This window comes from Cupressus sempervirens, chromosome 3 (assembly GCF_028749045.1).
Source record: "Cupressus sempervirens isolate cs-2001-9-10 chromosome 3, ASM2874904v1, whole genome shotgun sequence".
Classification (NCBI taxonomy): Eukaryota; Viridiplantae; Streptophyta; class Pinopsida; order Cupressales; family Cupressaceae; genus Cupressus; species Cupressus sempervirens.
Window position 1 is genome coordinate 229,039,628 of NC_143120.1, and position 14,989 is coordinate 229,054,616.

General features: G+C 36.6%; 1 protein-coding gene across 3 annotated transcripts in view; it reads right to left on the reverse strand.

The window, feature by feature from the left end:
• NQR (ARP protein (REF)) overlaps positions 1–14,989 on the reverse strand; it is a 297,015-nt gene that overhangs the window by 31,137 nt on the left and 250,889 nt on the right. For all 3 annotated transcript variants that reach the window (XM_089819174.1, XM_089819172.1, XM_089819173.1), the window contains one exon: positions 2,311–2,388. In XM_089819174.1, coding sequence (XP_089675300.1) covers positions 2,311–2,388 — 78 coding nt within the window. The remainder of the gene's footprint in view (positions 1–2,310; positions 2,389–14,989) is intronic.

A 14,989-nucleotide genomic window follows, 5' to 3' on the forward strand; every position in this document is an offset into this window, starting at 1 on the left:
GCATCAATGCAGCCAAATCATCTCTTTGTTCACTCTGCAACTTCTGATGGTGCAAGAAGCAAAGATTCCATTGAGCTCCTTTAAGAATCTTCGAAAAAAAAGGTGGTGCAAGCGGCAACAATTCCATCGACTTCAGAAGTATTACCAGTATCCCCCTTCTACTGCACTGTTGATGGTTGAATCCAGCTTGTTCTTTTTAGATATTAAATGCATTATGTGGTTTACTTGTCTACATAGCTAGGGTTTTGGCTCGCCAATGCCATAAATCTGTCTATACTCATTCATGATTTTCAAAAATTAAAAGGTGATGAGCAAATGATATGCTGTGAAAAGAAACACCCAGAAGGAAAAATGAAAGAAGAGAACCATACCAAAATACATATAGCTCGAAGCCCAAATATTAATTGCACAGATGAAATGGGAACAATTTTACTTGTTTTCACAGAGAGGAATTCAAAGATCGGGGCACAAAGAGCAAGGAGTAAAGTGGTCAAATGGAATGGTTTCAGGGTTGCGTTCATAAATCTGTATGTATCAAATCTGCCGTGGATCATATAGACAATCAAAGGCACAACAACTTCTCATTTACCAGCCAAGCGCATTAACTGAGAAGAAAAATTACAAAAAAATTCAAAGCCAAGCTTTAGTATTAGGACAACACTAAAATATCCCTTTCCAAATTATTAATACATGCTGCCACATTAAACAAATTGGTAAATGAACAAAAAATCTCAATTGATTTACAACTGAATGTACAAAATATTTACACAAAATCTTGTGTTTCTCAGGCTATTCAGCAAGACACAGAAACAAAGGATTTTACATGAAAAGGAAGAGCTCAGACAAGATTTGAATCAGTTATGGATAGACAGCAATTAAGTTCGCAGATTGTTCCAATATTTTTACAAGAAATCAGAGATTGTAAAGCATATTCAGCCTGTTGAACTCTTCTGAAATGAAGCTGTGGGGAAATTTCTAGTGGTTTCTGAATAGCTGGAAAGAATGAGGAAGGAGGAAGTTTCCAGAAATTTATTTTTTGTACTTTTCTATATGAATAAATCAAATTTATCTTTGATAAAATTGATAGATGCCAATAAAAAAGAAAAATTTATGATTGAAAATTAATTTAAAAATAAAAGTATTTTTTAACTTTAGAAGTTGACTAATTCTAAGTGTAAAGATTAATTGTATGTGACAATAAGGAACATTAGTTCCCTGCCTATTTATAGGCAGCAACTAATAACTATATTATAATTACGCCATAATGAAAGGTGCTGTCCCTTTGGTCATAGGGCACCACCGACATATACGTACGAAGATTGAGTCTTCCTCCACATATGAATTTTTGAATAAATAAAATATACACTAATATTTTAACAAAAGACATCTGAAACAGCATTCACGTCACTCTTCGGAATCAGAATGAGTCTTGAGGTCATCACATATACAAATCTAACAAGATTAGAAACAGTGATCAGATCCGATAAATGATTTCGAGATATGTCAGAATTTCTATATTGATACAATTGTCATACCAAGAATATTCTTGGCTTTGCAATATAGAAGCTCAAGTTTGTGTGTGCGCGTGTTTCACATCCATATCTGAAGCTTATTCAGATAGGAATAAACCTACATATTCAGACCAATATCTATTCCTATAATTGCAGATCAATACCTACTATATTAGCAGTTATCTTGCACAAGATATTTGGATACAAGGATTATATAATCAATATTTTTGATCAAGGACGACTTCCATTATATTTAAACCATCATTTATTGAAGGATAATTTCTATATAACATTGAGATAGAAAACAATTGTGGTTTCCTTGTTTGAATAAGGATATTGATAATATACACCTCTTTTGTGGCAACCAAAGAGTTGGGCACAAGTTATAGATAGAAAGAAGTCTCTTCAATTGAAATTATAAGAAATTAGCCCTAACTTAAAAATAACATATAAGGGGACATTACAAGTGGTACAGGAGCATCACGACTTGATAATTATATTTCATGAAGTGCAATTTGACCTATCAATTTACAAATCCAGAGCGTTGTCATTTAACAAATATTAAATGAATGGTAGGTGAATCTTAGGCCCCAAAATTCCTATGCATCCTATACGATGCTCAAGTGAAATCATGAAGTTACATGATTCTAGCATCATGCTGAGAACTATTTTCGGTAGGAAAAATCATGAAATCAACCACCCTTAATCTATCTATCTTCCTATTAATAAATTTATACTAAAAAATAGAACTTGAAAGGAAACAGACAAAATATATGTTTTTTAAAGAATGAAAACATACCACTGATTGACTCTTAGCAAGAAGCTTCTCACAAATGCCAGTATAGTTAGATGGTAGCCAGCCCCTCTCTCCCTGGTACTGAAATCAAACAAAACTTTTAAGGATTAAAGTTTACAGATGATGTACAAGCCATAAAACAATCAATGTAACGTATTGAACTGTAAATGCAACAGACTATACATTTGGTAAACAAAACCCCCAAATGCGATGCCACATCACCATCACATTGGAACATGGGTTCATATGTTTTCATTTTGTGCCAAAAGAGCACATCATAATAAAGATAGGATGGTACATGTCCATACTACAAGATGCATAATGGACTCAACTTCTATTAGGATAACTATATTGCTAAACAAGAGCTGCCCCAAAAGTAGGAATGCCAATTCTGTATTTCATAGAGCTGATAAACCTATACATTATATAAAATTTAATACTCAAGGTAAAAAAAAGAGAGTCTAAATGAGTGACTTGATGGTTAGTGTAGACAATAAATACTTTGCATGATAGAAGGTTGCTTTATTACAGCTAACTGTTTGTTGTAATGTAATTAGTAAAATCTTTAAAATTAATTAGTCTAACACTAATATTGTAGGCTCAAGTGTATAACAATAACATTGATTGTTTCAGAAAAACATTTAGCTGTGTTAAAATCCTCATCCATGATAAGACTAGTCTGAGAAGTTCCATAATTTAAAAACTCAACATAAACTTGTAGTGTTGAATTTTGGAATGGTTTGATTAGATATTCATCAGCTACACAGTTAGTTTCCAATGATACTTCTCCAACAAGCTCACAATTGCCATAAATATCAATAACAAGATACTAAGCTTGAAGGACAGAGATGATTTAATATCACATGTTAAATCAGTCTCATCAAAACAGTTTTACTCCATTTGAGTGCAAGTAAATGTTTTTATTTTCTTAATGACCCTACATATTGAAAGCACTTTGTAATTGATTTTCTGTAAGCCAGGCATCCCAAGAAAACAACTTAACTATTAAATGCTCAGTCAGATCTGATTAGTAATGTTTTTACCTTCATCATATATTCCACTAATCCTTTTTCAGAATAATGAATTATAAACACTGGTGCGCTCCAGGTGACGAAGTGTCATCCTTGGAGTTTGCACCTGCAACTTTGTATCCTCCTTCGGCTGCACTTGGGTATGTCAACCATTGGCTTTATTGTGTTTTGGGCTTAGTTATATTGTGTTTTCTTGGGTCTTCATCGGCTTTGCTTGTATATTGCTGTGTTTTTATTGCCCTTGTGTGTGTTTGTCTGTACTCCGGTCTATGGCTTGGTTGAGGAGTCCTAGGAAGCACTAATTGCATGCATGTGAAACTTAATGGATGAAAATATAAACCCATCCATCAATGGGAAGTCAAACACTTTGCAGGATACCAATTTGGAAGCCGGTAAATTGGGAGAAAACAAACTGCACAAATGCTTGTAGAAAGCATTTTTATTTGCAGAAGAAGGGAAATCAATCTGTCCATCTTTTGCTGTCTACAATGGAGGAATGTTGGCTGCCAGTGGAGTGGAGACTAAGAGATTAGTGGTGTCCCGTAGAGAGAGAAGTGGAATTGGAGGTGTTGTCAATCTTGGAAACACCAAAAGGAGAGAGAATGGTTCCCTAGTAAAGAGGCTAAGACTACTACATAGTTGGGAAACATTAATTGTACACAAAAGTCTGGCATTCAACCCCCCCCCCGACAAAGAAGATAACACTCTTACCCCAAATGAGGATATGTTGAAAGCAATTAAGAATGAATAGACTAGACTTAGAAATATGGCGTTGTTCTTTGCTTGTATAGATTCAAATATGCATTACTGCCAAGAATTTTTTTGATGAATGCATAATGTTTGGGGTAAAAAGATCGATGTCTATGTTAATTTTTGCAGAATGATGCATAAGGGCCTTTTTGTTGTGGTTTTAAAAACACATAGTATGCAGGAGAGAATGCTAAAGAAGGGTTTTTGGAACATAGGGCAATCTTTGTTTCATTCCTTTCCTTGGTCTCCCAAAGGGGACATGAGTCAGGTCATAACTAGTTTGACTCTCAATTAGTTGGAGGTCAAATGCCTCCCAACAGAGTTCTAGCCATTTTTACCACAGATTTTGCAGCCATTGGGTAATGTCTTGCAGATAGAAGAGTCTATGGTTATTCTACCTCAATTAAATGCTAGAATTCTGATAGCTCTTAACATAGAGATTTATATTCCAGAGAAAATCTCTTTGCAGTTTGAAGATGAAACCCTATGCTGGGATATCAAGTTACTGGGGAATCTAAATGCTTGCTTTCATTGCAAGCGGAATGAACATAACCATAGGGATTGCCTTGTGCTTAAAAAGCCAAATAATGAATCTTTTAATGTGGTTCCCTAGTAAAGAGGCTCAGACTACTAAATAGTTGGGAAGCAATAATTGTACACAAAAATCTGACATTCATGCCCCTGGCCCCCCGACAAAGAAGATGACACTCTTACCCCAAATGAGGATATGTTGAAAGCAATTAAGAATGAATAGACTAGACTTAGAAATATGGCATTGTTCTTTGCTTGTGTAGATTCAAATGTGCATTACTGCCAAGAATTTTTTGACGAATGCATAATGTTTGAGGCAAAAAGATCGATATCTATGTTAATTTTTGCAGAATGATGCATAAGGGCCTTTTTGCTATGATTTTCAAAACACATAGTATGTAGGAGAGAATGCTAAAGAAGGGTTTTTGGAACATAGGGAAATCTTTGTTTCATTCCTTTCCTTTGTCTCCCAAAGGGGACATGAGTCAAGTCATAGCAATTTGACTCTCAGTTGGAGGTCAAATGCCTCCCAACAGAGTTCTAGCCATTTTTACCACAGATTTTGTAATGTCCCCAATTTTTAATGTAATAATTTAATTAATATAATTAATTAACTGGTCCCAGAATTTAAATAATATAATAAAAGGACCTTTAATTAGTTACTTTAATTAATTAATATGGGCCAAGTTAATATTTATATTTGTGGTTCCGATTGATTTAATATATCTCAGACCTATTTTAATTTTTAGTTTCCGTTGGCAAGTGTTGCCATTGGCTATCTTTGTACACCCTCGGAAAGGTTTCCCGACACGTATTTAAGCACAACTTGTAGGTAGTAATTGGTATGCGATTTGGATTATTTTCTTTGTACTACGAATTCCTATTGGAGTTCTCTATTGTTCACCATTTTGGAAGTGAAAGATCTTCCCTACTTGGCTTTCCGGTTTTGGTGGGATTCAACCCTCACCCTATTCCGTCGCCTATAATACTTTGCTCGGATCTAGCAAATCGGAGCACCATCTTTTTCTGTGAGTATTAATTAGAGAATATCGGTATTCAATATCTATTCATGCTTGGCATTTATTTGATGGAGTTGTGTTCTAATACTATTTGCATATGAGTTTGTATGCTCCTTCCAATTTCTGTACAATACTCGATGTACTCCTCCATCCACCTCCCTCCATATCTCCACCTCCAATCATACTCCTCCCTCCATCTACCATACTACCTCCCTCCATCCGTACTCGTCCAACCACCTCCCTCTATACCTCCCCCTCCAATCATACTCCATCCGTACTCCTCCCTCCATTCGTACTCCTCCAACTGTCCGTACTCCTCCCTCTATCCACCTCTCTCTATACTCCTCCCTCCACCCCTCTGTACTTCTTCCTCCATCCCTCCATACTCCTTGTACTCCTTCAACCATCTTCCATTTGCAAACTTCCATTTTCCATCTTCCAACACCATCTTCCATCCTATCGAATTCCACCCTACGACATCCTGCTCCACCACAAGGATTTGAACATTTCCCTCTTTAGACTTGGACAAACAGTAAGGTTCGGAAAAGGAACATTACAGTGGTATAAGAGCTGGTGATTCTGCTAGCCTGTTGGGAGAATGGAGAAATTTGACTTGGATTACACTATGGCTCAGTTTCCATCCGATTGGAGGGCGCATCTGTTAGCCAAATACTCCAAAAATACTTTTGCGTGCCAACTGTTGGATGGTTAGGTACAGGATGATAGATGCCAAGTGGCTGGCGAAATCATTTACCACAAAGACTTGAGACCAAGATGAAGGAAATTCTGGAGGAAGGTACTTGTACAAATATCATTGAACCAATGCTCGACCATCAACTTGATGGAAATTTGGATTCTACTAGCGACCCTTCAAATAAGCAAGATCTAGCAGTAGTTGTTCATCCTCCTGGTGATGTGGATTTGATCGACGATTATTTGCAAGAGCAATCTTTACAATTGGCTGATTATGAACACTATTCCCCAGCGGCAATCATGATGGATTACACAGATGAATTTCAAGTTTGGGATCTTGGCGACTCCGGACAAGACAATATTTATATCAGAGTGGCGTAGTGAAAGTTTGACGACAATATGGTGTTGCGGAGGATTGATGTCATTTCACTTGTCTCGCCTACGCGTTTGATTTGGAACCCTGGAGTTGGTGGTGTTTCGTCTGATGACAGATTGCTTGACGGAAAGCAATCTTTAGCCAGTGAGGATTTGTAATGTTCCCAATTTTTAATGTAATAATTTAGTTTAATTAATTAATCAACTTGTCCCAAAATTTAAATAATATAATAAAAGGACCTTTAATTAGTTAATTTAATTAATTAATATGGGCCAAGTTAATATTTGTATTTGTGGTTCCAATTAATTTAATATATATCAGACCTATTTTAATTTTTAGTTTTCGTTGGTAAGTGTTGTCGTCGGCTATCTTTGTACACCCTCGGAAGGGTTTCCTTGACGGGTATTTAAGCACGGCTTGTAGGTAGTAGTTGGTATGCGATTTGAATTATTTTCTTTGTACTGTGAATTCCTATTGGAGTTCTCTATTGTTCACCATTTCGGAAGTGAAAGATCTTCCCTACTTGGCTTTCCGGTTTTGGTGGGATTCAACCCTCACCCAATTCCCTCACTAGTAATACTTTGCTCAAATCTGACAAATTGGAGCACCATCTTTGTTTGAGTATTAATTGGAGAATATAGATATTCAATATCTATTCATGCTTGGCATTTATTTGATGGAGTTGTGTTCTAATATTATTTGCATGAGTTTGTATGCCCCTTCCAATTTCTGTACAATAATCGACGTAATCCTCCATCCACCTCCCTTCATACCTCCACCTCCCCTTTTATCTCTCCCTCCAATCGTACTCCTCCATCCGTACTCCCTCCATTTGACGTACTCCCTCCATCTGACATACTCCTCCCTCAATCTGTCGTACTACCTCCCTCCATCCATACTCCTCCGACCACCCTCCATACTCCCCCCTCCATCCACCTCTCTTTGTACACCTCCCTCCACCCCTTTGTACTTCTTCCTCCATCCCTCCATACTCCTTGTACTCCTTCAGCCATCTTCCATCTTCCATCTGCAAACTTCCATTCGCCATCTTCCATCCTACAAAATTCCACCCTACGACATCTTGCTCCACCGTATGGATTAAACATTTCCACCTTTAGACTTGGACAAACGGTAAGGTTCGGAAAAGGAACATTACAGATTTTGAAGCCATTGGGTAATGTGTTGTAGATGGAAGAGTCTATGGATATTCTTCCTCAATTAAATGCTAGAATTCTAATAGCTCTTAACATAGAGATTTATATTCCAGAGAAAATTTCTTTGCAATTTGAAGATGAAACCCTATGCTGGGATATCAAGTTATTGGGTAATCTAAATGCTTGCTTTCACTGCAAGTGGAATGAACATAACCGTAGGGATTACTGTGTGCTTAAAAAGCCAAAAAATGAATCTTTTAATCTGGTTCCCTAGTAAAGAGGCTCAGACTACTAAATAGTTGGGAAGCAATAATTGTACACAAAAATCTGACGTTCACACCCCTGCTCCCCCCAACAAAGAAGATGACACTCATACCCCAAATGAGGATATGTTGAAAGCAATTAAGAATTAATAGACTAGACTTTAAAATATGACTTTGTTCTTTGCTTGTATAGATTCAAATGCATTACCGTCAAGAAACTTTGTTGCTGAATGTGTAGCAAATGTTTGGGGTAAAAACCTTGGTATCCATGTTAATTTTTGCAGAATGATGCAAAAGGGCCTTTTTGTTTTGGTTTTCAAAACACATAGTATAAAGGAGAGAATGCTAAAGAAGGGTTTTTGGAACATAGGGCAATCTTTGTTTCATTCCTTGGTTTCCCAAAGGGGAGATGAGTTAGGTCATAGCCAGTTTAACTCTCAATCAATTTGAGGTCAAATGCCTCCCAACAAAGTTCTAGGCATTTTTACCACAAATTTTGAAGCCATTGGATAATGTGTTGCAAATAGAGGAGTCTAGGGTTATTCTTCCTCATTTAAATGCTAGGATTTTGATAGCTATTGACCTAGAGATTTACATTCTAGAGATAATTTCTTTGCATTTTGAAGATGAAACCCTATGTTGGGATGTCAAGTTATTGGGAAAATTAAATGCTTTCTTTCACTGCAACGCGAAATTGCCATAACTGTAGGGGTTTCCTTGTGCTTAAAAAGCCAAATAATAAATCTTTTTGATGTGGTTCCCTAGTAAAGAGGCTCAAACATCTAAATAGCAAGGTTGCACGGGTGCGTGGGTATGGGAAAGGGAACAGGTACGAGTACGCATATTTTTCAAAATAGGAGACGGGGGTACGTGCGCATGCCTAATTTTTTTCTATATAATTAATATTTTATAGAAAATATAAAAATCAAAATATATGTCACGAATCATGACATTGAGCATTCAAAACAAGAAATTTGAAAATATGAGCCATAAGTCAAATTATAATATATATCTATATCTATATCTATCTATCTATATATATATATATATATATATATATATATATATATATATATATATATATATATATATATATATATATATATATATGTATATATATACACATATGCTATTGCTGAATGTTTAATGTTTAAAGAACTTTTCATAATAGGGGATGGAGGTACTTGGGTATGTCAAACTTATTTAAAAATTATACTTTTATATTTATAAAAAATCTGAAATTATGAGTCATGACAATGGTTTTTCAAAACAAGAACAGTGATAAAGTTTGCAAATGTAATGTATTGTTTTCAGTTTTAGATTTGCTATATGTTTGAAATAATAATGCATGATAAATGCTTAGATGCATAACAAAGAAGGCAGACTTTAAACATGAACAAGAAGATCTTAAATCATATGACAATGACATATTGCAAATGATAAACTTATGACTTGAACAGTGATAAAGTTCATTGTTAATGAGTATCAAAGTTTCAAAATGATTTGGTATTGAATTAAGTTTGATAAACAACAAGCTAATACAAAAATTAAAAAACCAAAAAAAAAAATCAGAATCTTAATCAAGGTCCTTAGCTATGATGCTCTCCACCGAGTACCCGGTATGTGGGATACGTGTACCTGGTACTTGGGTATGTGGATACGAGTACCAGGGGTGTGGGTACAAGTACCCATGCAACCTTGCTAAATAGTTGGAAAACACTAATACACAAAAATCTGACATTCACCCCCTGACAAAGAAGATGACAACCTTGCAAATCCGAAGGATGATAAGGGAGATAGTAGAGAGATGGATATTATAGGAAAATTCATATCTTTGACCAACCCCTTGTTTGAGGATGAACTAGAAATTATCCTAGTGGAATCCTCAAACAAGGCCCAAGAACATATAGTTGTCCCACATGGTAGCGCCAATGGAAATGACAAGCCTCCAATAGTTGGCCTTGGCCACTGTTAATTAAAGAGTTGAGAAATACAGTCAAGCTTCAACCCTCCCGATGGTACAAAATACAAAAAAATGTATCTCAAACTTTGTTGGCAATGAGGTTGATATAATTAATACGGAAGTAGAAACATGTGAGGTTCCTCCAAAAGAGGATTTTCCCCCATTTATAGAAGTTAATAAAAAGAAAAAGAAGAAAACCTCTGACAGACCTTCTATTTCAGGTGGAAGGAAGGCCACTTCTAAAAGGGATGGTGATATCCTAGAGTGTTTTAATAGACTCTAAGGTGACTAAAAAAATCCTCCCAGAGTAATAAATGACTCTACAACTTGCAACTTGGAATGTGAGGAGCCCAAAAAAGGAGGAGAAAAAGCTAGTTATGACGGATTGGTGCAATAAATTGAGGCAAAACGATGTTATATGTTTGTAAGAGGTTAAGGTCACTGGCTATCAAGCCTCCATCACCTCAATTTAATATGGAATCAAGTTAAGTTTTTTGTCTCCAAACATGAGATAGGTAAGGGTGGGGTTGCCATCCTTGTTAGACCTTCTTGGGCTGACTCAGTGATTGAACCTAAGATATCTCCCTGTAACAAGGCATGTTGGATCACAATACAATATTAAGGGAAAACCATTGGCATTTGCAATATATATGCCCCAAATGACTATAGAGAAGGGCTATGTTGTCAGATTGGTTGGCCTCCTCCCTTCCTAAGGCACACAAGATACTCGTCAGTGACTTTAACATGATTAAACATAGACAAGATAAGAAGGGTGGCATAAAAAAAGACTAGAAAGATAATGAGAATTTTTTTGGGGCAAAATGCAAGAGAAGATTAGATCTTAATGATCCTTTAGGAAAGAGGCAAACTTTATCCAAAGGAATATGGTACACACAGTGCAATAAGCAAAGGCTCACTTGTAGACTTGACTATAATGTCCCCTTCTCCGTGCTAGGTTTTCTAGCGCCTTGTTAGTCTATCTTTCCATCCGGATAGGCTAACAACGTTAATCTTGAGGATGCCCGCCAGTCACAGGATTATATTTGGTTTCATTGGGGAGATATTTAAGTTGTAGAGCTTTCTATAGTTAAGTCACTTTATTTTATAAAGTTACTTTATGAATGAAAGTCATTTTACGACAAAAGTAACTTAAGTGACTAAAAGACGAAAATGACTTTTATCCCACATTGCCTAGTTGTTTGTATTTTCCCTCATATTGAGGTTATAAAAGCAAGGAGCTTCATTGGGATTGACACCATGAAAATATATCAACAAATTGAAAATGAATTTGGTTGCTTAAATGTGACTAGTTTTCTTAAGGAAGAAACCTCTCAAGAAGGTTTGGGAGACTAGATGTAGCCCCAGTTTCTCTTCTAAAGTTTGTCCAAGTTTAGGTACAAATTGGCAGGATAAATCAATAAGTTAGACAAGCTTTCTTTGAGAAGTATTTTGGTTTAACAGTGGCATCACTTGTAAGCTCCTGATATTTGCTGGATTAAAACATTGCCCTGTGGCCTAGGCATCTGTAATGTTGGAAACACACGACAACAGTAACAGCAGGAGATAACACTACTCTAACACCCAAAGTGGAGCTCTAATCAGTATCAGCAAGGAAATTGTGGCAATGTGCAAGTATTGCCGTGTGCAAAATTGTAGTCGAGTAGAGTGTGGGTAAGCCAACAAACGATTGGGAGGCAGTAATGTCCATTGCATTCAGTCATGTTACCGCTAATAAGTGACACGACAGAGCAGTTCTAGCAGCACGATAACCAAGGTAGCCAAGGGATGAACGACATTAGGTTTGCATAGTGCCAAGCTCAGAATCACTACCAGCATTACCCTTGGGTAGGAGACTAGGAAGATCGCAAGGCTAGGCATCAACTCTAGGGGAGTTAAGTAGGTCACCAGCCACACACCAACTCTCAAGTCGATTCCAATAATAGAACGGAGAAGTAGAGGCAAGAGAGAGGTTGTTTAGAAGTCATAAACACTACAAAACAAGCCGAATGGATACGCATAGACATGTGCTCACTCACGACTTCATCCAAGTTCCACTATTGTTTTATGTTTGTTATTTACTCACATAAGATATATACTTACATTCATGTCTTTAAATGTGAATGTATGATTTTACCAAGTAGTTACTCCAGAAAATCAATAATAATAGGTGACTTGAATACTTGGTATGCTGCATTTTGGATAATGATGTGATCTTAGAATTGTTTCCTTTATCAGTAATTCATTTGATATTGAAATTGTTTGGTCATATTATTGTTTTCTTTGGGATTAGATTCTTACAGTGGTATTAGAGCCACAAGACTTGCAAACTTGTGGGTAAATTATTGAAGTTGTAGACTGGTTAAAATGAAAAAATGACAGTCAAGCATGAATACGAAACCCTATAATTTTAGTAACATCCAACTTGAACAGGCAAGATCTTTAGATTAGATTGATATTGAGGACAGTTACATAGTTGATGAGGAGCTAACCTTTGAGACAAGCACATAGATTGAATAGGCATAGGTACATGTCACTCAAATGGCTCATGATGCGAATGAACAGGAACATGAAGTGAGGGAAATGTTGCGAGCTATTAGAGATAGGCAAAATAATATTGCTACTGCACTTCCACAACTTATAGGGACTATGTATCAACTAGCTCCAATTCACAAGAGAACTTGAGTCATCACAGCGGAGGTGTTAGTGTGGCAGGATCACCCCGAGCTGCTAGGGCGCCCACACAGAACACTGATAGGCCACTAATGCCTATTTTTGCTAAGAATAATGCTGAGGAGGAGGTAGCTCCACCTACAGTAGCAAGCTTACTTCTGGATAATGTTATGGCTATGTATGATGAATGGGATCTGATCCCAGATCTGATTAAGCAAAATTTGTCCTTTGTTCAATACATGAATCAAAAAAGGGAGACAAAGAGACCACAACAGGACAAGAGGCCTAGGGCACAAAATAGTGATTTGAAGCACGCCATGAACAAGTTATCTCTCCCCACTTTTGATGGCAACAGTAAGACATCCGCTAGAGCTTGGATTCACAAGCTAGAGACCTACCTAACACTTAAGCCCTAGTTATCATGGACTAGTCACCCAGGATCATGGTCTCATTACATCTTACGAGACTTTTAGCTTTAAGCTGATCACACGTTTTGACAGGAAGGACATTGAGGTCTATTACAGGGATTTGGCATAGTTGCAACATGGTGGATCTTTAGATGACTTCATTGACGAGTTTCAATGGATCTCGTTTATGGTTTGTAAAGAAACTTGTTCACTTCTGCTAGTCTAAGTTGGCCAAAGAAAAATTTCTCTTTTTTGAAATATATAAACTTTTCAAATAATATAAAGAATGAGAGGTAACATTAAAATTTAACAACTCCAAAAATTGCTTTGCATTTAACAATTAAGTAAAGTCAAGAATTTATTCAATTTCAAAACCTAATCTTTTATTTATCAAAGAACCTGAATTTGACATGGTCCAAACAGCTATTGTCGGTTTTAAGGGCGCTCAAAATACTTTGATGATGGCTCCACACACAATGCCAGCTGCCCCAATTCAAATGCCAATTCCCAGCCAGCAAAATTCCAATGCCGAACAACTAACTCCAATGCTGATTAATGCAGGCAGACAATATGATAGACATCTAAAGGAAATCAGACTCGGCAAGATGCTCATGCGGATGGCAAAATGTTATTGTCAACCCTACTAACCATATGCAATTACCCAACTGGTTGGGACGATTTTGGATTAACAAACTAAACCTTATTGCCTCACGTTTTTTCAGATTTGCTTCTACAGCTAAGAGTAAAGACAATCGACTTCCTCCAATTATTAAACAATTTGATTTCAGCAGCAATCAAATTACTTTCAGAATACCAATCTCCTTAACCACAGTAGTTACAGTCGGAGATTATAACAACTGTTTACCTCAACACAATTGTTTATAAAAAACTCAGAAAAATACTTCCAAACCCTCCCCAGATTATCAAGAGAAAAAATATATGATATTCAAGATGCTCCTCTCCGAATGAAATCATATTTATAAGATTTTGTGTAACTTGGCTTCACTTTGACACTTCTCACTTAAATAACTCTTTATAATATAAAGTCCACTTAGTTTATAATATAAAGCGCATTAAATAATCTTTAAATCTCAAATTAATCGCAATAACCATGACTTTATCCGATTAATTCATCCAAAGTTTGAAAGGAGAGTGACAAATACCCAACAATGTTAGAACTACCTTGCCAAAAATAGGCACTGGCCAGAAGTGACTTACTAAAAATAGTAAGTCCAAAAATAGCCAAACCATATCAAAGACTCCCAAAATCGAACGTCAACTCATGGGGATTGCGCTGATGAGTTGACAAATCAAAAATACAAGGACCTGCTATATCAGGACATTACATGGTTCCCGATATGACAGAATAGCATAAGGTAATGATTTTCGCTGAGGGCTTTCAATACAGATTTAGAGGTTTGGTCAAGGTTCTTAAACCAAACACATTAGATGATGCTATTAAGATCGCACATGATCTAGACTCACCTTCTTCGATACTACAACCTCTTAAGAAACCTTACAAGGGGTCTACTTCATTCTAGAAGAACAAGAATCAGCATAAGACTTCCCCTCCTAGATTGGACTTTGAGACATGGAATGAACTCAAGAGGAAGAAGCTATGCTTCATTTGAAGGGAGCCATGGACATTGGATCATAGATGCCTTGGCAAAGGTAAAATACATTATGTCAAGGTTCTTTCGAAAGAGAAGGATGAGCAATAGGGGTCAGCGATGTTGATGGGCAGTGATGAGGAAGAAAGTGAGGAGCAACCTCCTAAAGAGAGGAAAAAGGAACCTACTCCGAGACGGTCCCCTATCATAGCTTC